The 21,820-nt window shown below is 39.8% G+C and overlaps 1 protein-coding gene across 12 annotated transcripts in view; it reads right to left on the bottom strand.

The window, feature by feature from the left end:
- NCKAP5 (NCK associated protein 5) overlaps positions 1 to 21,820 on the bottom strand; it is a 970,240-nt gene that overhangs the window by 307,674 nt on the left and 640,746 nt on the right. For all 12 annotated transcript variants that reach the window (XM_032354091.1, XM_032354099.1, XM_032354093.1 and 9 more), the window contains one exon: positions 5,493 to 5,580. In XM_032354091.1, coding sequence (XP_032209982.1) covers positions 5,493 to 5,580 — 88 coding nt within the window. The remainder of the gene's footprint in view (positions 1 to 5,492; positions 5,581 to 21,820) is intronic.

Genomic DNA, 21,820 nt, shown 5'->3' with positions numbered 1-21,820 from the left:
TCAAGAATCAAACACTCTATAGACTCAGCCACCCAGGAGTCCTCTCCCACTTTTTTTTTTCCTTTTTTTATCTTAAGTCTAATGATGACCAACATAGAGGGAATGATGCTCCTTTCAAGCAACTGCTTTGAAAAACTCATTTATGTTTAATCACCACCTTTCATGTCTGATTATAATTTTTTTTCTAACATGTTTTCTAACTTACTTAACCAGATGACATAGTGACCGGGTCACAAGAACATATAAGATGACACATAAGAACTCCCCAAATACCCAGCAAGAATAAGCAGAAGAAAGAAACAAAACAGCAGAGAAGCTGCACTGTCCCTACTTGTTCAGGTTGCTTCACAATCTTGGGGGTCATTCCCCCAGTGAAATGACACCATCCTAGGTCCCAGGCATAGCCCCTTCCCTGCATGTACATAATGACATTATTTCTCTTACACCTTTCCCACAGGAGAAATGACAGGCATGAACATTACATGGCTTCCTAATTTCGCTCCATTGACTTTCACTCATTTTTCATTTCTGATTTTCAAGGCAGGGACTCCATGAGCTGGCGAACTTAGTCTGGGCTCATTCCTTATCCTACCGTCAAAGTGTCCCACAGATAACTGCTCACTTTTCCTCTATGTATCTCATTTAAGAAAGTCTATGATTTATCTCCAGTTTTATCACTGAGCATTTGCCAGAACTGGAACAGTCTTCTTTGAGACTCACCCTTAGAAATGAGGATGGTAATGTCTATTGGAGAGACTGCTGATACGAACAAATGAGACCAATTTTGTGCACTTTGTAAACTGTACAGCACCAAGCATAGGTGCCCTAATGGTCAGATAAGTGTATTAAAATACAAGGGATAGAAGGTGTTCTGAGAAAGAAGGTTGTAGGACTTAGGAAGAAGCTCATGACTCCTGGGTCCGTATCAAGAGACAACAGACTAAAAAAAGAAAAAGGAAAAAAAAAGCAAAATGGATTATTATTTTTTTTAAATATTTTGTTTATTTGACAATGAGAGATCACAAGTAGGCAGAGAGGCAGGCAGAGAGGGAGGGAGAAACAGGCTTCCCTCGGAGCAGAGAGCCTGATGCGTGGCTCAGTCCCAGGACCCTGGGATCAGGACCTGAGCCGAAGGCAGAGGCTTAACCCACTGAGGCACCCAGGTGCCTTGCAAAGTGGATTATTAAACCTAAGTTCTGGTCAGGAGGCAGAGCCTCCAGAAAGAGCAGCATGGTATATTTGGTGGCATCTTCCTTTGTGTTCCCAGAACCCATCCATGCAAACTGCTGCTTTGGTCTCTATCCCATTAGTGCATATTTGATTGTTTGCCTTCCCTCACCACTCCTCAGCATTTATGAATTGAGCTTCCCAGGAAAAGGTCTCTGCAAGGCAGGCATATTAGCATCTCCAACCCTCAGCTTGGTGTCTAGTAGGAACTGGCAGCCTGTTGGGCTAAAGCTACTTGAGTGCGACAGACAATGCCTGCCCCGTCCCTCCCTCCTGCCAGAGATGTCTACATCCCAAGCCCTGAAGCCTGTGAATATGGTGCCTGACATGGCAAGTGGGACTTTGTAAGTGTGATTAAATGAAGGATCTTGATCTGTGGAGATTATCCGGGATGGCGCCCATGGGATCATGGGATCCTTGTAAGATGAAGGCAGGAGGAAGGGTGAATTCAGGAAAAGGAAACAGGACAACACAACAGGAGTCTGGAGTGATGTCGTTTGAAGATGGGTGTTAAAAACCACAAGCCAAGGACTACTAGAACCTGGAAAAGCTAAGGAAACAATTCTGATCTGAAGCCTCATGTAAGAATGTTGCCCTACCAGGACTATGAGTATAGACTTTTTTTTTTTTTTTAAAGCCGTTTCCTCTCCATCCTTTTTTTTTTTTTTTTTTTAAAGATTTTATTTATTTATTTGACAGAGAGAAATCACAAGTAGTCGGAGAGGCAGGCAGAGAGAGAGAGAGGGAAGCAGGCTCCCCACTGAGCAGAGAGCCCAATGCGGGACTCGATCCCAGGACCCCGAGATCATGACCTGAGCCGAAGGCAGCGGCTTAACCCACTGAGCCACCCAGGTGCCCCTGAGTATAGACTTTTGTTCTCCAGAATTACAAGAGAATAAATTCATGTTTAGACACTAGACCGAATACAAGAAAAATAAATTTGTTACAGCAGCAATAGGGAACCTTGGGTAAGAAGTAAGTGAATAACTATCATTGGAATGAATGAGGAAATGAATGAATAGAGAGCTCTAGATAAAAAGGCGAAAGACCCAGGTTCAGGTTCCAATAGCCAGCTGGGTAAGCCGGGCCGCATCAATTAGTCTCTCTGGAATTCCTTAGCCTGAAGAGCTGAGCACATGGAGTCGGACCAAATAGAATCCAAGGGCATAGGAGGCTACTTCAGACTATGCATCTTGGGGCAAGTGGTTACCCTCTGAGCCTATGTCCACTACTATAAGATGGCCAAAGTGACCCTACTGTGGTGGGGACTGAAGGAGCTCCAATCTAGTCACACTCAGTAAGACTCTGAGTGTGGCAAACGGGAAACTGGTCAAATAAAAATGTGGCTAATGTTATGTCATGTGTGCATCCTGAAATCACAGATTTCTCCAAATTAAAAAAGAGTGAGACTGCACAGCAATGCTGTGTAAACTGGGAACCACTGGCTGCCTCATGGTCTGTTTCAGCCACCGAACTGAAAAAAAAATTCTGTCCTTTGAAAGAATCCATACTGAATTATGCAAGCTAGAAACAATATAAATAACAAATTATGAGAGGTCTTCAGGAACACACCCCTAGAACAAAATATGACCAGCCTTTAATGCATGCAAAGCAATTAGCATGGGCCTGGAACACAGGAAGCTATTACTCTGCTATTATTATATTAACTCAGTGATAAAAGCCTCAGGATAAACACTTCCATGATGGAAAATGAAACAAACTCGAGCTTTCCCATGGGCCCAAGCTTCTCCTGGCCCTCCGGCTCCTGTCAGAGAAATCTCACAGTTGGAAAATCTGAATCAGGTGTGCTAATAACACCCCATATGATGAAACAATAAATTTCCCTGCTCTTATCTGAAACACAGAATCTGGCTTAGGGAGTTGTTTACTATGTGCTCCCCTTGTATCACTACGCACGCCTTACACACCCCCTTTTGTTCCCCTCAGCCATATTTACACTAGGATTTGTGAGATGGCATGGACCTTCCTGGGACTCAGTGCCACCCAGCAATACTCTTCTTTCTCTTCTCTTCATCCTTGTTCCTTAAACCCCCAGAAAACAAGGTTGTACCCTGTACGTACTAGAAGCTCAATAAATATCTGTTGAACGTATAAGTAGGTGATCTTATGGATTGTACAAGCCATGTCTCTCTCCCATTTTCTGGCCAATGAGCCACAGGCCAATTAGAGCGATGACTGAAAAATCCCTTCCATTAATTCAAGTTAATAACTGTCTCCTCCTCAGAGAGGAGAGCTAATTTCTCAAATCCAATAGATTAGGTTATAGTGAGGAAATAGTTTTAAGATACATTTTTAAAACTGCATCTGTTTTTCTAAGGAACTTCCAACTTCCCAAAATGAGATCTGATGGTATGTGTGGACACTGCAGGCTTGGCTAATAAGTGGTGGGGAGAGTAGAAAGGAGAGATCAAGAGAAAACAAGAACCTGGGTGAAACTGAACCATCCTGAGGAGATCAGAAAAGACACAAGAGCAACACTGAATGGTTTAGTTCTAACTGGAGCCTGGCATTACCTGGGAGGAGGAACGAATGACTTCAGTTTGGGATTCACAGGACTCTTAGGCTACACAGAAAAACTTAATGAAGAAGCAAGTCCCGTGTTTGCTTGGACCTCCTTTTTCTACCAAAGCACACAGAGTACCTTGGAGAGATCCAGACCTAGGAGGACTTAAATCCTTATCCTGACTTTAGGTCACCACACATCGGACAAAGGTAAGAATGCATTCCCTGGGTAAAGGCCACCCATCGAGAAGACTATAAGCCCTCCCCCTTGAAATGGAAGTTAATGACTTTTTCTTACTGTCTTCTGGAGCTAATTATAATTACTTTCCTAGTAAGAAGTCAATGCTTTGTACTGTTTTCTCTGGGGATGGATAACAGTTGTCCCCTTTGTCCTAAAGTCGCTTGTATGCTTCAAGAGTCAACTACTTAGAGCATAAATTTATTAAGGTTAGCTCTGCCTAGATTTCTTAACTTCATATAATACTGTGGCTTTTGGGGTGCCTGGGTGGCTCAGTTAGTTAAGCATCCGACTCTTGGTTTTGGCTCAGGGCAGGACCTCAGGGTCATGAGATCAGGCCCCACATTGGGTCTCCTTGTTCATTGAGGAATCTGTTTGAGATCCCTTCTCCCCTCTCCCTCTGGCCCTCCTCTCTCTCTTTCTCTTTCTCAAATAAAGAAATAAATCTTTAAAAAAATATTGTGACTTTTATTATCAGATTCCTTCAAATCTTCATAACAAGATGGGTTGTAGACCCCTGATCCCATAAATTCAGGGAAAATCATGTGACATGATCTTTACCAGTGGGGTTTCTCTGCTTATCTCCCCAGGTACACATGCTTTTTAGCCAGCAAAAAACTTGGGCTACCCAGTGATTTCCACAAATATCTGCCCATTTTCATTTCCAGAGCCTTCTCTTATATGTGGTCAGCTTCAGTTATGCTTAGATTTGAGGGCTTGCTTGCCATCCCAGCTGCTTTGCTAGTGTTAAAGATCCATGGAATGAAGACTATCCGAAGACAAAGACTGGTTACTTCATCTACCACTTACTATCCATGGACCTCTTTATACTCCACATTGCCCAAGGTTCAAGGTCACACCCTTGAAAGGTTCAAGGTCACAGCATGCAAGCATGACCTCATCCAGCTCTTCCATGTACCCTCAGTCTCATCACTGAGATTTTTATCTCATCAGGCCATTATTTACTTACCTTGAGCTTCTTATTCTCCATGAGTCTGCCATGCAGATTCAACCACTGTATCTTCCTCTAGGCCTCTCTCTGATTGCAGCATCCTTCCTCCTGTTTCCTAACCCTCAAGCCCCCAAGTATCATACCTCTGAAATATACCAAGTGTCATCCTTCTTAGAGGTATGGCACTTAACTCCCTAGATAGAATGAGTCCCTCACCTCTGTGTTCCCAGAGAATGCTGTAGATACCTGTCTTATCGTCCTGACCACAGAGTACTATGGTACTTTTTATAGGTCTCTCTGTTTCATTATAAACTTAGTTTTTGCACCTTCCTACAACCAAATCTACAATTTATTTCACAGTCATACTTCAAGAAATGAAGGAGATAAGTAAATATGTACACGATTCCTTAAGCAGAGGTGACTGTAAGGCTCCTAGCACCAGGGTCTGGACCACATTTGGCTCTTTATCTCTGCATTAGGGAGGACTCAGCTAAAGAAATGCAACAAAAACAAGCAGCTGGTGCCCAGCCAAGAGTAAAAAACATGGCATACCTGATAGACCATTATATTAACAGTTTCTTCTTTTTTCTGCTCTGGAGGCCCTTGGCTCTTCAGTAGATTTCGTACTGTTTCTTCCATCCTGAGAAACAAACAAACACAAAATACATAAAGAATTTCTTTAAAGAAGGTTTGATTAAATGGGTCTATTCCAGTAAGGAGAAATATTTGTCCAGTATATTTCCTAAGCTGATACCTGGAAATCTATTTTCTCATCTTTCTCTTTCATCCCCTATATTAGGAATCTGTCACAAAGTCCTTTAAAATCATTCTTCAGAATGTCTCTGGGTTCTCTTTCTCTTTACCATTCAGGTCCCTATCCTTGGCCTCTGGCATCTGTTCTTACGCAAACATCTCCCAATATCCAACTTCCCTTTCAATCACTCCCTTTTAATTTGACACAATGTCACCACCTTAATCCTCCTGAAATACCACTTTGATTTCTTTAAATAAATTTTTGAAGTTGACGAATATTACACGAATGCATTTTCACTGTTAACACACTGTTATATCTTTCCATGGTGGTCTTTCCATTGTCAGCACACAAAGATCTACTTTATTCTTTTCAGCTACTTCCTGGTATTTCATGATATGAATGCACCATAAATTATTTAACCCTTCCTCTACCGATAGAATTTAAATTACTTCAAGATTTTTACTCTTTTAAATAATACACATCTTTACACATACATCCTAGTGCACAATTATTAGTATTTCTACAGATTATATTGCAGTGTATATTGTATATTATAATCCTATCTTGTCTCGTATATCTACTTCCAATGCCCATCCCCCATTGCCCAAAAGTAAAGAGTAAAACAAACACACCCATTTCCATTTCCATTTCCAGACATTGTCTCATGTTGTTACTACTTCTTGAAATGCGAAACATCTTATTTACAACCATCTTTCAAAATCTGCTTCAACAGGGCACCTGGGTGGCTCAGTGGGTTAAAGCCTCTATTTTTTAAAGATTTTGTTTATTTATTTGACAAAGGGAGAGACAGATCACAAATAGGCAGAGAGGCGGGCGGGCGGTGGGGGGGGGAGCAGGCTCCCTGCTGAGCAGAGAGCCTGATGCAGGGCTTGATCCCAGGACCCTGGGATCATGACCTGAGCTGAAGGCAGAAGCTTTAAGCCACTGAGCCACCCAGGTGCCCCAATAAATAAAATCTTTAAAAAAAAATCTACTTCAAGTTTCAGTACCAAAGAGACATCTTCATTGCCCCCCCCCAATTTCTTTGAATTTTTATAGCTGTTCTCTTTATATCATTCATACTATCACTTAAAAATTCCCCACTTTAATGCTCAAATATCTCATGTATGTATGTTCTGTCTCCTGAAGTAAATTACAATATTTGGTAAAGAACCATGTCACAGATTTCTTATGTGTCTCCCTCAGTTATAGATCAAGTAGGTACTCGGCAGATGCTGTTACAGGAATGCTTTGTTAAGTCATTAAAAAAATTATTACACAGTTACTCTGTGCCAGACACTGACCATGTATATTCTGTGTTTGAATGACTGTGTCCATGGGGTCCATCCATGAGGATACATGGACCAGACTCTCAGAAGGACACCTGAACTAAATTCAGTGAACACAGTGAGTGCTCTATTGCCCAGAACCTGAGTTGGCTATTTCTTCTAGACCTATTCTGAAGCATGTATTTTACCATTTTGAAAGACTTGAGGGAAAGTTGACTGATCCAGTGTCTTTCTTTTACTAAGAGCTGCTAGCATGGCAAATTAAGGGCTCCAGGAGGCCAATAATTCCATGATGTGGCAAGACCATTAAAGTAACCAAAGGAGTATATTTCAAAATGCAAACCTTTCTAGTATGATCTAATATGATAGAACTACTCAGCAGCAGAGTGAGGAAATCACAGATAATCTGGGCTCGTCCAAATCCGACTGTAACTAGGGAAATTCTGCCTCCACAGGGGACCCACTCAGGATTTCAGAAGACAGAGGACACCATTATGAGTGCTCAAAGAATGCTTTGTGACTTATATTTATGTGAGCTATCTCCTTTGCATCCAGCCAGGAGAGCAAAATCTGTTCCCTGTATTTTCACAAGTCTTGTGTTATTAATGATAACAACAAAATTAAACAGTACTTCCAACTTGTCAAAGAACACTCATCTATTAACCATTATAATGTATTCGTAAAAGATCCTTACATCTATGAAGTGGTTAAGAAAGCAGAGACACAGAAAGTTCAAGGGCTTCTTCATAGGAACATTATTAGTTGGGTAGATTAGGACTAAACCATTTTTCCTGACTGTGAGAGAGCAGCCTCTTTACACTAGGCCTTACTTACATCCAGGAAAATATTTAATTCATTTAATTAATTAACTAATTAATTAATTTTTCAAAGGTTTATTTATTTATTGGAGAGAGAGAGAGAGAGAGAGCGCGCACGAGTGGGAGTGGCAGTGGGAGAGGGAGAAAATTTGAAGCAGACCCTGCACTGAGCAAAGAACCCAATGCAGGGCTTGATCTAATGACCCTGAGATCATGACCCCAATGGAAACCAAGAGTCAGACACTTAACCCACTGTGCCACTCAGGCATCCCCAGGAAATGATTTTAAATGAAGAAGAATCTTAACTCTTAATGAAGAGTTACCTTGGTGAACATCTATGGATGCTGAACCCAAAAAGGCAAAAACACCATTTCTGACCTGGGAAGTGCTTAAGGTCTGGTAGAAAAGATAAACTAAATTTATATTAAAAAAACAGTTGTGAAGAAGGGACAGATTCTGAAATATTAAATGATCAGAGCCAATTTCTAATATTTGATTTTCCTGTGTGAAAAAATAAAGACAATCTCTCCAATGGTAGATTTTCCATGCTGTCTGCCAGATCTATCATCAACAAGAAAATAAATGATAATGGAGATGAGTTGCCCAAGATCAGGCAGTTTGTGCAGGACAGATCAAGGACTGGGCTCTGGTTGTCTACTCATCTACTTTCTTCCCACCTTAGCACAGAAGCTGCAGGTCTTTCTCATTTTAATCTGGTTTTCATTCACTTATAAACTTGTTTTTTTTTTTCTTTTTTTTTTTTTAATTTGACAGAGAGAGATCAGAAGTAGGCAGAGAGGCAGGCAGAGAGAGAGAGGAGGAAGCAGGCTCCTTGCCGAGCAGAGAGCCTGATGCGGGGCTTGATCTCAGGACCCGAAGATCATGACCTGAGCCAAAGGCAGAGGCTTAACCCACTGAGCCACCCAGGTACCTAACTTATAAACATTTCTTAAATGGGTCCCAAATGTTAGACTCAGTGAAAATAAAATTTTGTCTTTTCTTAATAAGTTAAAATATAATTCTATCAGTGTATATCTTGCTGAATTATTCCTCTGTATAATTAAAGGTTCTATGAACAAGTTGTTAGATCAAAAAGAAAAACATCTCTTCACCCTTCCCCATTTTTCTTGGCTTTATATTAAAAAAAAAAAAAAAAAAAGGAAAAGGAAAAAGAAAAAGAGAAAAAAAAAGAGGTGGGCAGGAAGTTGTTAGATTCTTAAGCAGCCAAGACCCACAGAAACACAGTGAACATTTTTTTTCTGGCACTATTTCATCATTAATTAAAACCAATTACATTTGTAAGCTACAGCTTGGAACAGAGTTACTGAGACCCATCCCAACCTTTGGTAAAAAATTAAGTTGTCTCATCCTTTCATAACTTTTATGAATCTGGTCACAGGGAAAATATTCTGAACCTGATGAGAAGACATTATTATTTATTCCCTGATAACATCTTTTTTAAGTTTTCATTTAGCAAACGTCTCTATTTATTTTCCTGAAAATCAAAGACTGTGAAACCTTATCTATTGTTATTTGATGCCTGCTGACATTTTACTTCATTTTATTATTTTGATAGCTGATGTGTGAGGGTTTGCATTACCAGTCTTCACACAGAACAGTTCTATAATCTGTTTTCCAAAGGTGCCTATAAATAAGCTGACTCCTTTTTCTAGGCCAGGTCTAGGCAGAAACTTTCTTTTTTCTCTGTTGTTGTTGCTGTTTTTCTTTTATTGTTTGTTTGTTTGTTTGTTTTTTAACTGCTGACTGGTTTAACACCACCCTTAATCAATGTCTTCCAGTTCTCTTTTATGTATTTATTTATTTTTGGTCAGAACTGTGACTAAAGTCTTTTCTTCTCCTACATACCGGTCAAGTGGCTGTCAACTAAAAAGACATAGGCCAAAATTGTACTTGGAGAGATGTAGCAAGTTCTAAAGTATAGTATTTTTAAGAAGATAAGTCCTACACAAGTCAGAGAAAAGAAACTAAATTCATATGTCAAGAGTGTATTTCAGATAGCACAGGTCTAAATGTAAGAGTTTTTGCCTAATGACACACTAGAATCTGATCAGAATGCAAGACTGAAGTGTTCTTTTGTGACTTCCATGATCAGAGACTCAGTTTAGCATAACTTCATTTTTGGCAGAAATAGAGGAAAGTAAAGGGAAAACAAGAAGCCACTCTCTCCAACTCAAACTGATAATTGATGGGGCTCTTTCAACTGGAAGCTGAATTGAGTCCCATTTCAAGAAATATTCTAATGGGTGCTTGCTGATTAATCACACAATACATTAATAATGAAATTAACAGTGAAATTACTCAATAGTCCCTCATTGACTTTTCTGTCAGAGGTTGCAAGACCCATTCATTTCTGCCTTGTTAATGATCTCTGAGTTTCTTTAGGTCCGTGGCTCTGCTGTGTTTATTTTATCTCCAGCAACTGATCATAGCTACTTTTACTGGATCGGTGGTCTGTAAATTCCTTTTGAGTGAATGAGTGAATCTAACAGTTTCTTCCCTCATTCATTTCCGGGCTCTTTTCATTTCCCCAGAGACCTATATGTAAGTCTAAGTGGCCAGAGAGAAGTAGTGACCAATGAGAGGCATCAATAAGACTGGAGGGTACATCTTAAGCTGTGACACTTGGGGCTAAAATGCTGGCCTTCTGGTCATTAGCGAAACAAACCAACCATCTCCACTAAATAGTAACTCCTTGCTCTTTTTGTCACCCTGAATGTGTAGTCCACAGTCAGCATGCTTCATGTGTAGCTCATTAGCTTAGAGGGCTGGAGCAGGACCCTAATGAGACCAGGGTTCTACATTCAGTCCCTAGCCTGGCTACCCTTCAAAGCCACTGGACTCCTGGCTGACTAACCTTTGTGCAGGCAGTCCACTGCTCTACTGGTGGGGCAGAAAGGATAGAATTATCTTAATGAAAAACATATTTTGCATGACCTCCCATATCATTTGCTTTCAATTTCTTTCTCCCTTTCTACTCCCATTGCTTTGCTCAACAACCTATCCTACCTCCCCATTTTAATTGCAGTGCAAAGCTTTCTCCAAGCTGTGGAGTGGAGAGAAAAGCTGACTAATTTTCAATTCTAACAGGAAACTGTTCATGTGGAAACTTTGCTGGTTTAGTATAGGATTCTGCCCAACTGAACCAACTCGTTTCCTCAGAAAATGAGAGTTTCCTCACTTAGAAGCTACCACATCTAAGCATGTAAGCAGGGACAATCCCCAGGTCAGTCGCGACTTTGATGTTCTTAACCTGATCTCTGCTTATCCCTGCTGCACTGGTTAGAAAGAGTAAATCTACAGTGAAGATAACTGAAAAGTGCCCTGAAACTGATGCTCACTCTGGATAAACGTCGGAGGGCTGGAATCTCTTATTTTTTTCCTAGATGATATATATTTTTAATTCAGTACAAATTTTGCAAGAATAATACTGTTGCCCAGAAACCACAGTGCTTTAATTCACTCATGGGGCTGCAACACCATTCATAAACAGATCGAAAGGTGCTAGTCCAATTTGAATTACTGCATCATATTCACTTCAGGGCCATGTATATGTGAGCAGAAAGTGCCGTAAATTTTTCTGTAGGCAGGCTCCTGCTGATTCTGCACAGGAGCTCACTGAACGGGGGGAGGCAGACATGGAGAAGGAAAGGAAGCGGAGATAGGTGTTCAGGGAAGTCCATTCTCCAAGTGGAGCTGAAGGGAATTACCTGAATGTCAACAAGCAAATCTCAAATGTTTTTGCTTGACAGTGGTAGAACATGGAGTTCGATTTATGGATTCATGTGACTATAAAGTTCACACTCATCCAGAAAGAAAAAGAGACAGAGGGAAAAAACTACACGTGCAAGTGAGGGCCAGAAAGAAGTGTAGCTTGGTAGTTTCCACTGTCCTAGTTAACACTTTGAAGGCAGGGTTTGCGCTATATCCCAAGAATCCCCAAGAGGCCTACAAAACAGGTCACTTTCCTTGGGGCACCTGGGTGGCTCAGTGGGTTACAACCTCTGCCTTCGGCTCAGGTCATGATCCCAAGGTCCTGGGATCGAGCCCTGCATCGGGTTCTCTGTTCAACAGGGAGTCTGCTTCCCCTCTCTCTCTCTGCCTGCCTCTCTGACTACGTGTGATCTCCATCTGTCAAATAAATTAAAAAAAAAAAAGTCACTTTCCTTAATGGAATAGAGGTTTTAATTATGGCAATAATTGTTAATTATTATGATGATCATGTTTTATTGCTACAAAATAGTTAACAGTTCATATAACCACCCATGTCTAGTCTCAGGAACTAACCTACTGAACTTCTAAATCTATCCTTGTTATGTGTCCTAACAGAATTCTTTGAAATAATGAATTTTCACAAAAAAACCCAGATGTAGTTCTTTTCAAAAATTTTCTTGAGTAGTCCAAAGCACAAACGTTCTTTGAGTCTGATATGACTCAGAAAAGACTTTGGATCGCCAGGATAAGTACTTTTAATATAAATGTATTATTTGGGGGATAGATCTTTATAGCTCAGTATTCAAATACTAGGGGAACTCTGAAGATAGCAGTTCAATTTATTATTGGCCCTCAGTATTTTTTCTTTTTGGCCACTGTTGATATGAAAAATTAAAAAAAAATTGCATATAACATGAGAATAGTCACTGGATTTTAATCAGAGGATATTCTGTTCTATAAAACTAATGTAGCAACTTGGAGCAGCATTTTTCCTATTTCTTAAAATGAGAATTTTATCATTTTACCTTAGTCAAAGAATAATACAATGTGGATCAGACAATCACGGTTTCTTTCTTAATATCCACTGGGCTCTTAGAAGTTTAAATACAGCAATATAATGATGTTGGATACTCAAAATGAGGCTCACCATGTTTCAGACCTTACATCTTTCTCTAGGGTTGTAACTATCTCCTCATCAGACAGTTATAACCCCAAAGAATACACCAAACAGATGATATTCTATTTTCTCATGCTTCAGGATCTGTTTGGTATTTGACCCAGAGAAAATTAATACTTGAGTGAAATGATTAGACCTGGTTCTCACTGGCAAACTCATCTTGAATTTGATTCTCATTTTTTACACCTTAAAGACCTTTTCTTCTTTTGAACCTTGACAAGTATTATGTCATTAAAGCTTACAGAGGTCGAACCAACAGTCACACTGGATCCAAATAATGTACAAAGCAGAACAGTAAGTAACTGGCAGCAATCTGTCTTTTTTTGGGGGGTGGGGTGAGTGTGTTGGAGAAGGGCAAGAAAATCCAATTGGCCATAAATGGGATCAAACTGTAGTGTTAAATTTTCTGGACAAAATGGTTCCAGTTGATGTAAAGAAGTACATTATGAATCCACAAAACTGGCTTCTGTAGCTTCATGAAGGCCAGTAGGACATCCTTCACTGGGTTTGCTCTTTAAATCACATACTTCTCGTGACGTTTGATCCACAATATTTCAGAATGGCTTCTCTCAAGCAAGCAGATATTACAAAAGCATAATACAAGCAGAGAAGTGGTGTTCATCAAGTCTTCTCCCAACCTAACTCTTGCGGCATAACAGAGTAGGTATATCTCAGTTCTTGGTATTCCCTAAAGTGGCAGAGTTAGGTCTGGGGCCAGATAATCTTACCAGCCATGTAACTTAGGAAAAAAATCACATTTTTTTTTCATTAAATTTATTTATTTTCAACATAACAGTATTCATTATTTTTTCACCACACCCAGTGCTCCATGCAATCCGTGCCGTCTATAAAAATCACATTTTCTGAGCTTCAGCATCCTTGTCTACAAAATGGGTGTTTCATGCCAGTTCTCCTTATCCCAGAGAGAGGTTAAGACAAAATGTAAAATGTTATATACATTGGTGCTTGTTTTTACTGTGGTTTTAAAGATAGTTCTTTCAGAAATCAAGACACTTTGAATAAGATCTTTTGGCAGTGATATGAGAAGGGCAGGGAACAGGCTCCTTGGGAGTATCAGCCAAACAAATTAGGACTTTACAGAGGCACCCACCTTCTTTGTCTTTTTTCAGAAAGGGTAGAGATAAAGCACCTCTCCCCAAAAGTTTCAGACAACAACAGGTTTGGAGGATAAGCTACTGTATTGGTCATGATACAACAGGTTATGTTCAAGTAACAACCCTAACAGCTCTCTTACTTAAAAAATAAATTTCTTGGGCACCTGGGTGGCTCAGTTGGTTAAGCAACTACCGTCAGCTCAGGTCTTGATCCTGGAGTCCAAGGATCGAGTCCTACATAAGGCTCCCTGTTCTACAGGGAATCTGCTTCTCCCTCTGACCTCCTCCCCTCTCGTACTCTTACTCTCTCTCTCTCTCAAATAAATAAAACCTTAAAAAAAAAGAAAGTTCCCGCTAAAAATTAAAAAATAAAATAAATTTCCTTTTTTCATAAGGTCTGAGCACTTCAGCAGTCAACTATCCTCCAGGGATAGAGTGACTCAATGTCCTTATTTCCCAAGACAGTCCAGTTTATCTCTGTTGTGCTGGCATACTTATTAACAGCACTTTTTTTTTTTTTACTCCCAAGATATCCTGGTTAGTTGCTAAATATTATAATCTCCCTGTCAACGGAATAACTCAAGTATTTAGGCTTCCTTACCTTTTCAACATGAAGCCTTCATCATAGCTGGGAAAAGAGAAACTGGAGAATGTTGTAGGGATCTTTACTGCCTCAATCCAGAAGTGTCACTTCAATTTGGAGATGACTGGGCAGAACTAGTCACATGGACTAACTAACGGCTAGGGCTGGTGGTAAATTTATTTTTCTGAGAACCCAGCAAGGTGAAGAGAACCAGTTACTGGTGCTAATATTATGTCTTCCATACTTGTATTGTCAGAATTGAAGACATAGGTGGAACCACCTCCTAATGACAGCCTACCTTGCCTGTGTGACTGCGCAATGTTGTCTCCAGGTGACACAGTGCCCAAACTCAAGAAAGACAAGAAGTATCTTGTTGGTTTCTTCTTACTGGGTGCTACTTATCTTCCTCTGCTAAGCAACTGAGTCGTCACCATTGAAACTCCTCTCACTTCCCAGTGAGGTACTGATTGTTACCCTTCTTTCATTCATGCCAACTTGATTGCCAGCCTTCGCAATTAGTCTCTCTGAGCATTCTGAATGACCTACAAATATGTTCCCTCTGATTAAGGAATCTTCAAACAAATACCTTCAAAGTCTGCTTTGCTTTGAAGAACACACTATCAAGCTTGAGCATTACAGAGGCTAGTCATGTTGTTGACGCAGCTCATTTTATAGTAAATATCTATCAACATGGAAAAACAGCCTGCATGTCTGCAAAACTTGTGTAACCTTCCCAGTTTTATTGGCAAGAAAATGGAATAGATGGTTCCTTCGTGGTGTTAGTGGATGGAGACATCTAATGTTTCACTACTCTTCACCCAATAGTCCTTGTTTAAAATATCATCACAATTTAAGGTATAGCAACAACAGGCATGTTTGATTCTTAGAAATTCTGAACTGAAGGAACTTGTCAAGATTTGGCAGGTAGAAAGTGAAAACTGGGGAAAAGAAGTCAATGTAAAATCTGCTTCTAGGCTAGATTAAAAACAAACAAAAAAGGAAGCATCAGAGTAATATGGCTTCCATATTACTTCCCAGAGTAACACAACACTGGGATGTCACAAGAATGCATTCTGTCAATCATCATAATCATCTAGTATTTGGATAAAGATGTTTCTGCCAATTACCATAATGAAAAGGAGATTCACTGCTTTCCCTCCTTGCCTATCCAAGCATCCTTCAGGCACCAGACTAAGTCCCCACTCCTACTGGCCCATAAATTCTGGCCCATAAAAGTCTCTCCCTAGTCCACTGAAAATTATTTTCCTGGGACATTCTGCAGGAGATAACCAAGAGTTCTCATTAGAAGTTCAGATTCCCAGGTCTACCTGAGACCCAATAAATCAGAATCTCTGGGAGTGGAGGCCAGGAAGCGGCTTCTTTTATAAGCATATTCTTGCACATTAACCCACGAGAATCTATGTCTTATTCTCGTGTCTTCCCCAAACACTTACCCATATACTAGCTGGCACTGTTAAATATCATAAAAATTTTTTATGTCCAGGTTTCTTAGTTTTACAACTATTTTGTTAGCTTGTTAGGGGCTCCAGTGTGTATCTCATGTCTTTGTCTTTTTAATTTTTATTTTCAAGATTTATTTGAGAGAGATAGGGAGAGAGAGAGAGAGAGAACGCATGTGAGTGGGACTAGAGGGAGAGAGAGAATCTCAAGCAGATTCCACGATGAGCATGAAGCCCAATGCAGGGCTCAATCACATAGCCCTGAGATCATGACCTGAGCTGAAATCAAGAGTCAGATGCTTAACTGACTCAGCCACCCACATGCCCCTCATGTCTTTTTCTATTACGCAAGTCTTGCAGTGCAGAATCAATTTATCCTTGGTGTGTGGAACTTCCCTAAACTGTGGAGTTACTTCATTTGGAGTATATACAATGTCGAAAAACAGAGGGAAAAACATATTTAGATGAAACTAATTTTAATTCCAATGGCAGAAAACTTAAAAATAACACCTGTGATATGAATAATTTTTCCCTCATTTATTCATGCATTCATTTACCACCTCATTCATTTATATATTCCTTTATTTGATAATCATGTTTACAATGTGCTTTGTGCTCTAATTAGCAATGTGAGTAAAGAAAAACTGCCAAGTGTGGGGTAGAGGCAGACCACCAGTTACCATACAGTGTAATCAGTGACAGAAGAAAATTCCATGGAGGCAAAGAGATATAAGAGGCTAAGAAAGACTCTTGGAAGGCATTGCTCCAGGTTAAACTTTGGGAAATGAATAAGATTTGGCTTGACAGAGAAGGGATTTTCAAACACAACTACTGATTTGGTTTGTCATTGTATATTGTTTATAATGAGTTTTCTTAATGAGAAATATACTTTAAACGTGTGCATACCAGTCTACAGGTCAACTGAAAATAAGAGTGCTCCATTTTAGTCTTGTATACGTGTTAGCATTTTAATCAAATGGCAAAGCATTTTACATCATTGTTAGCCAGATCAGTTAAGGCTTTTCCAACTGAATTATGTACATTGAAAGTTACCTTCATTGAGTCATAATAGTTTATTAAACACATTTCAAACAATGTCAACCAGAGCCTCTAGGTAATGCTTCCCTGTCTCATTATGTTCCCTATACACGTATATTTTCTCCCAATAATTTGGGGTATTTAGGTTTTCTCCAGTATTTAGCATATGTCCTTCTTGGCCTGGGGTGTCTCTGAGAAAACAAAGAACGGCCATATCAGAATATCTGTTGCTAAGAAAACAAAAACAAAAACAAAAACAAAAACAAACTGCTCTGATAAAACTAATACCAATAACTGTAAAATTCCCTGTTGACATTAAATAAAAGCCAATTGTCTTAAAGCATTTCTTATCATAGAATACAAGTTTTATACAGCACTTTTATTGCATGTTCCTGCCCAGTGAAATAGATGTTGAAAAATACAGTGACTTTAGGCCAAAATAGTGTCCATTTATCCTTGAATTGTTAATGCTACAAAATGAAAGCACGGTTACTTGGAGGGAGAGAACGGAGAACCTATATATTGAAACTAAGTTCAAAAAATAAGTTTTCTTTGATAAGTAAAAACATTGGAGACAGAAGGACATTTTTCGGATTTAGTGTAAAAGAAAAAAAATAACAGAAACTAAGCAAAGATAAACACTCAAAATCTGTCAAGTGATAAGATTTTTGAAATGTAATTGATGAGTGATAACATAGTTCACTCTTGAACAACACAAGGTCTAGGGGCACCAAGTCCCCCCAAACACACTGGAGAATCCACATACAACTTTTGATTTTGTACAACTTAACTACTAATAACCTACTGTTGACTGAAAGCCTTACCAATCATAAAAACAGTCAATTAACATGTTTTATATATTATACATACTATGTATTGTATTCTTACATTAAAGTAAGCTAGAGGAAAGAATGTTACCAAGAAAATCACAAGGAAAATACATCTACAGTACTGTACTGTATCGAAAGAAATACATGTGTAAGGGGATCCATGCAGTTCAAACCCCTGTTGTTCAAGGGTCATCTGTGCCCTATGCTGATTTAACTACTTGAAAATACCATGACACCATGCATAGATATATACGATATTAACGGTCTTTTACCTTAAAGCCGTGCTGCCTTAAAATGTTTAGATCTATGGTCAAAGTCCTTTTCCTGCTCCCTCCATACAAACACAAGAAACTGAGGAGCTTGGCTTCCTGTCCATCCATGTGGTTTTATTGTCATATTGGCAGAGACTATAAACCCACACTAAACAAATGTCAGAAACCAAGTACTAAGGAGCACATTAAACTTTCTTACAATCATCCCTGACTCCCACAGACAAAGAAGAGGAGCACATTTAATTGTGAAGTGCAGAGACTTCTTCCAGATTGGGAAGGAGAGGGAAAGGGCTCCTTCTGCAGCCGGCTAGAACGTAGGTCCCCTAGGACTTAATTATCTCTCTCTTGTTAGGCTATAATAGGGGCTGTAAAATGATAGAGCAGTTTTTCTACAGTCAAGAAATTGATTAGTAAAGTTGCGTAACTCAAATGTCAATGTTCTTTTTATGTATGAGTGTGGCCCACAACCACAGCCTGCAACAGAAAGTTGTCATTATTACCCAAAGGTTAGTAAATGTAGCTATTTGGGGGCAGGAAGCACCTCAGTGCAGGAGGACGTTTGTTTCCACACTGACTTTGTTGCATTTTAGTGATGCTTATTTCCAGGTTTTTTATGTACATAGATTGGATGATTATCACTCTGTGAGAAACAATGTTGTTGTCCTTGCTTTGAAACACTATACTCTCTGGGGGAGTTCGGTATGTTCATGATCATCTCAGTGCCAATGCCGATCAGAACATTAATAGATGTGGAGGCATCCGAGCCCTTTCTGCCACGGCTACTACCAGGACCCTGGATTCCACCCTTCCCCATGTCTCCTGGAACTTTGCTCCCAACCTGCCCTTTGGGCAGCTGTTCCGTCTCTGGTCCCAAGAGCACCTATTTTCATCAAATGTCAAACAAACTAACACAAATTTCCTCCAAATGGAAACTTCTGTTGTCTCCACTCTTCTTTTGCAAATTATCCATCATCTTTTCCCTCCACCTGTAGTTTATCTATTCTGCGTTCACATGTTTCCCCACCAAATCCACCTCAACAACTGCCTTTAATCTGACTTCTGTCTTGACAACCATGCTCAGCGTGGTTTCTCATCATCAGTGGACCTGAAATCACCACATTTAATACTGCTTTCAGAGTCCTTTGGGTTGAGCAATTTGCCTGCATTGGCCACCTCTTCCTTCTCAAAATTTTCGTTTCTATGACCTTTTTGACTACATTGTTCAGGTGCCCTTCCTCACTATCTGAACACTCCCTGCTTCCTACTGGCATCTCCCTCTCCCACCACTATACCTCATGGCCAGGATCTCAATCTTTGCTCTCCCTCTCCTGCCTCTCTCTCTCTGTGTCCACCTTTCTCTCCATTCTCATCTGTATCTCCTCCTTTGCTTCAGATTTCCAAATCTAAATCTCCAAGCTTACATCTGGCTTTCCAGACTTTCTCCACTTGATGCCCCACCAGAACCTAATACGCATTTGCCCATCACTACATTGTCCCTAGGCTTTATGCCCTATCTTCTCTCTTGGACCCTGGGCAGCATTGCCAGCCTCTCTTATGCTTTCCCCGCTGGCTCAGCAGCAGGAAGCCTGGGAACTGCTTCTTCCCGGACTCAACTGCCAGCTTTCTGTTTTGTGAATGAGGTGCACTCACAATATTTTGGAAGCTGAAAGGCAGCATATGTTTTTCCTCCCCTGCCAACGGTGGCACAGACCATGTGGGTCTGCCACAGTTGGCTGGACTCTGCGCTCCCTGTCTGTCACCTCTTTCTGGGCTGCACAGCTGCTGCAGTTCACATAGTTTCTTCACCTTTCACAGCATCAGCAATCTCCTTACTGGACCACAACCCAGCTTGATCTTGACAGCTAACAGAGGCACCCTGACTTTTGCTCCTTGAAGCTTCTGTTTGTCTTGCAGGCAGGTACTTCTGTGAATTAAATCCCTCTGCACAGCAAGTAGACTGACAGGTCTCTTTTCCTGACTGATACTCATATCATCATCCCTAGTCAGTTGGAATGAAGGGTCTGCAGCTTCCTTTCAACCATCTTCTCCTTCCCACCACTTCCCTAGTGCTGCCAATTCTTTCTCTTCAATACCCACTTCTTTCCTTAACCAATGTCCCTGCCTAGATGAGTTTTCATTTCCTGTTCTTAAACTTCTTTGAAAGTCTTCTAACCTGTTATCCTATCTAGTTAGGTACTTTACCATCCCCATCTGCTGTTAGGTAGGGATGGATAATCTTCTTCAAACAATCATTCTTATTGTTCCAATAATTTAGCTGAAAACCTTACATATGCCCATTCTTGCTGCATACAGGACAATGAGTGAACCACAGAGCAAGGCATTTGAAACACCTCCTTCTTCTTATGACCTTACTTCCCCCTTTTTCCTCTTCACATACTATATGTGCAGTCATTCCTGGCCATGTGGCATTCATTCTTGCAATATACCCCTTCGAGCCTCCAGACCTACTTCTTATATTCCCTTCTGTAAGGGGACTCCCCTCCACTCCCAGCCAAGCTCTTCAAATCCTTTAAGAATCAGCTCAAATGTCACCAGAAATCCACATATCTGAATGGATTCCTGCAACATTCTGAACCTAACCTATATATCTCATCAGACTCTACCAATTTTTGCATCTCAACAGGTGTGCTGTCTCTGCAGGACATCACAGGTGCCACATAACTTTTATTTGAACTGTATTCTCTACAGTAGGCTTAAATCTCTGGTTTGGCAAATTGCAAAAACCAGGATAACATGAGAATGAGTTATTGACCATGTCTGCAACCTAGACTAGATATTAAGATCTGGGTATGAAGGTCTTACTGAAATGGAAAACTTACCTATTCGGTATTTAATATTGTACTCCAGTGAGCCCCCTAAATCTCTTTGCCAAACTACAGTTTTGCTGTGACTGCTGCTTGAAATTAGTGGATCATGAGATCACAAACTTTTCTCATGCATAATTTTTCCATTTCAAGACCTTCTGACTTATAGGCAAGATTCTAAATGTGTAAATGCATATATATATATATATATATGCATATATACATGTATGCATGTATAGTTGAAACCATATGAAAGAAATTTGATATTTAGTCATTTTTGATCTGTAAAATGAGTTTTATATGGTTCGATCTAATAAGACATTAAAAGGATTTTTGTTGCATAGTTACATTTCATAACAGGCTTTGCTTTATGTAATAAGGCATAATAAATGAGTGCACATAAAAACAGATACACCTCATGGGGAAGGCCTTTGATAATGAAAACAATAATGGCAAATACTTATTGTGCACTTACTGTATACCATCAATCGTGGTAAGAATGTTACATAAATTATCTCTTTCTCTCTCCCTTTGTTTTCTTATGATAACTCAGTTTTAAGCACCATTTGATGAAAGAAAAACCTATGGTTTGAAGTATCTGGTCAAGGTTACATAACTGCTAAGCAGGGGAAGAATTTGAAATAAGGAAGGCTTATTCTAGAGTTGCTACTTTTTACCATATTAAAAAAAAAATAACTGTTTCTCTCCTGGAGTCTTTTTGTTTCCTTGGTTCCTTCTGGTAGTAGCAGGAAGAATCGTGAAGAGAACTAAAACTCAAGGAAGAACTCAAATGTCATCTCCTCCTCAAACCATTCCTTGTCCCCTGGGGTTTTGATCTGCTTATTGTATTTCTCTACAGTCCTTTATCTTTTTCCCCCATATGTTTGACTTAACATATATTGCCTCCTCTCATAAATCTATATACATAATTAATTTTCCCAATTCAATTGTAAAGCTCTGATAAGACAGTAAGTATGTCTAACATAC

This window comes from Mustela erminea, chromosome 8, assembly GCF_009829155.1.
Source record: "Mustela erminea isolate mMusErm1 chromosome 8, mMusErm1.Pri, whole genome shotgun sequence".
Classification (NCBI taxonomy): Eukaryota; Metazoa; Chordata; class Mammalia; order Carnivora; family Mustelidae; genus Mustela; species Mustela erminea.
The sequence above is the reverse complement of the archived record's forward strand: the minus strand, read 5'-3'. Positions and strand labels throughout refer to the sequence as shown.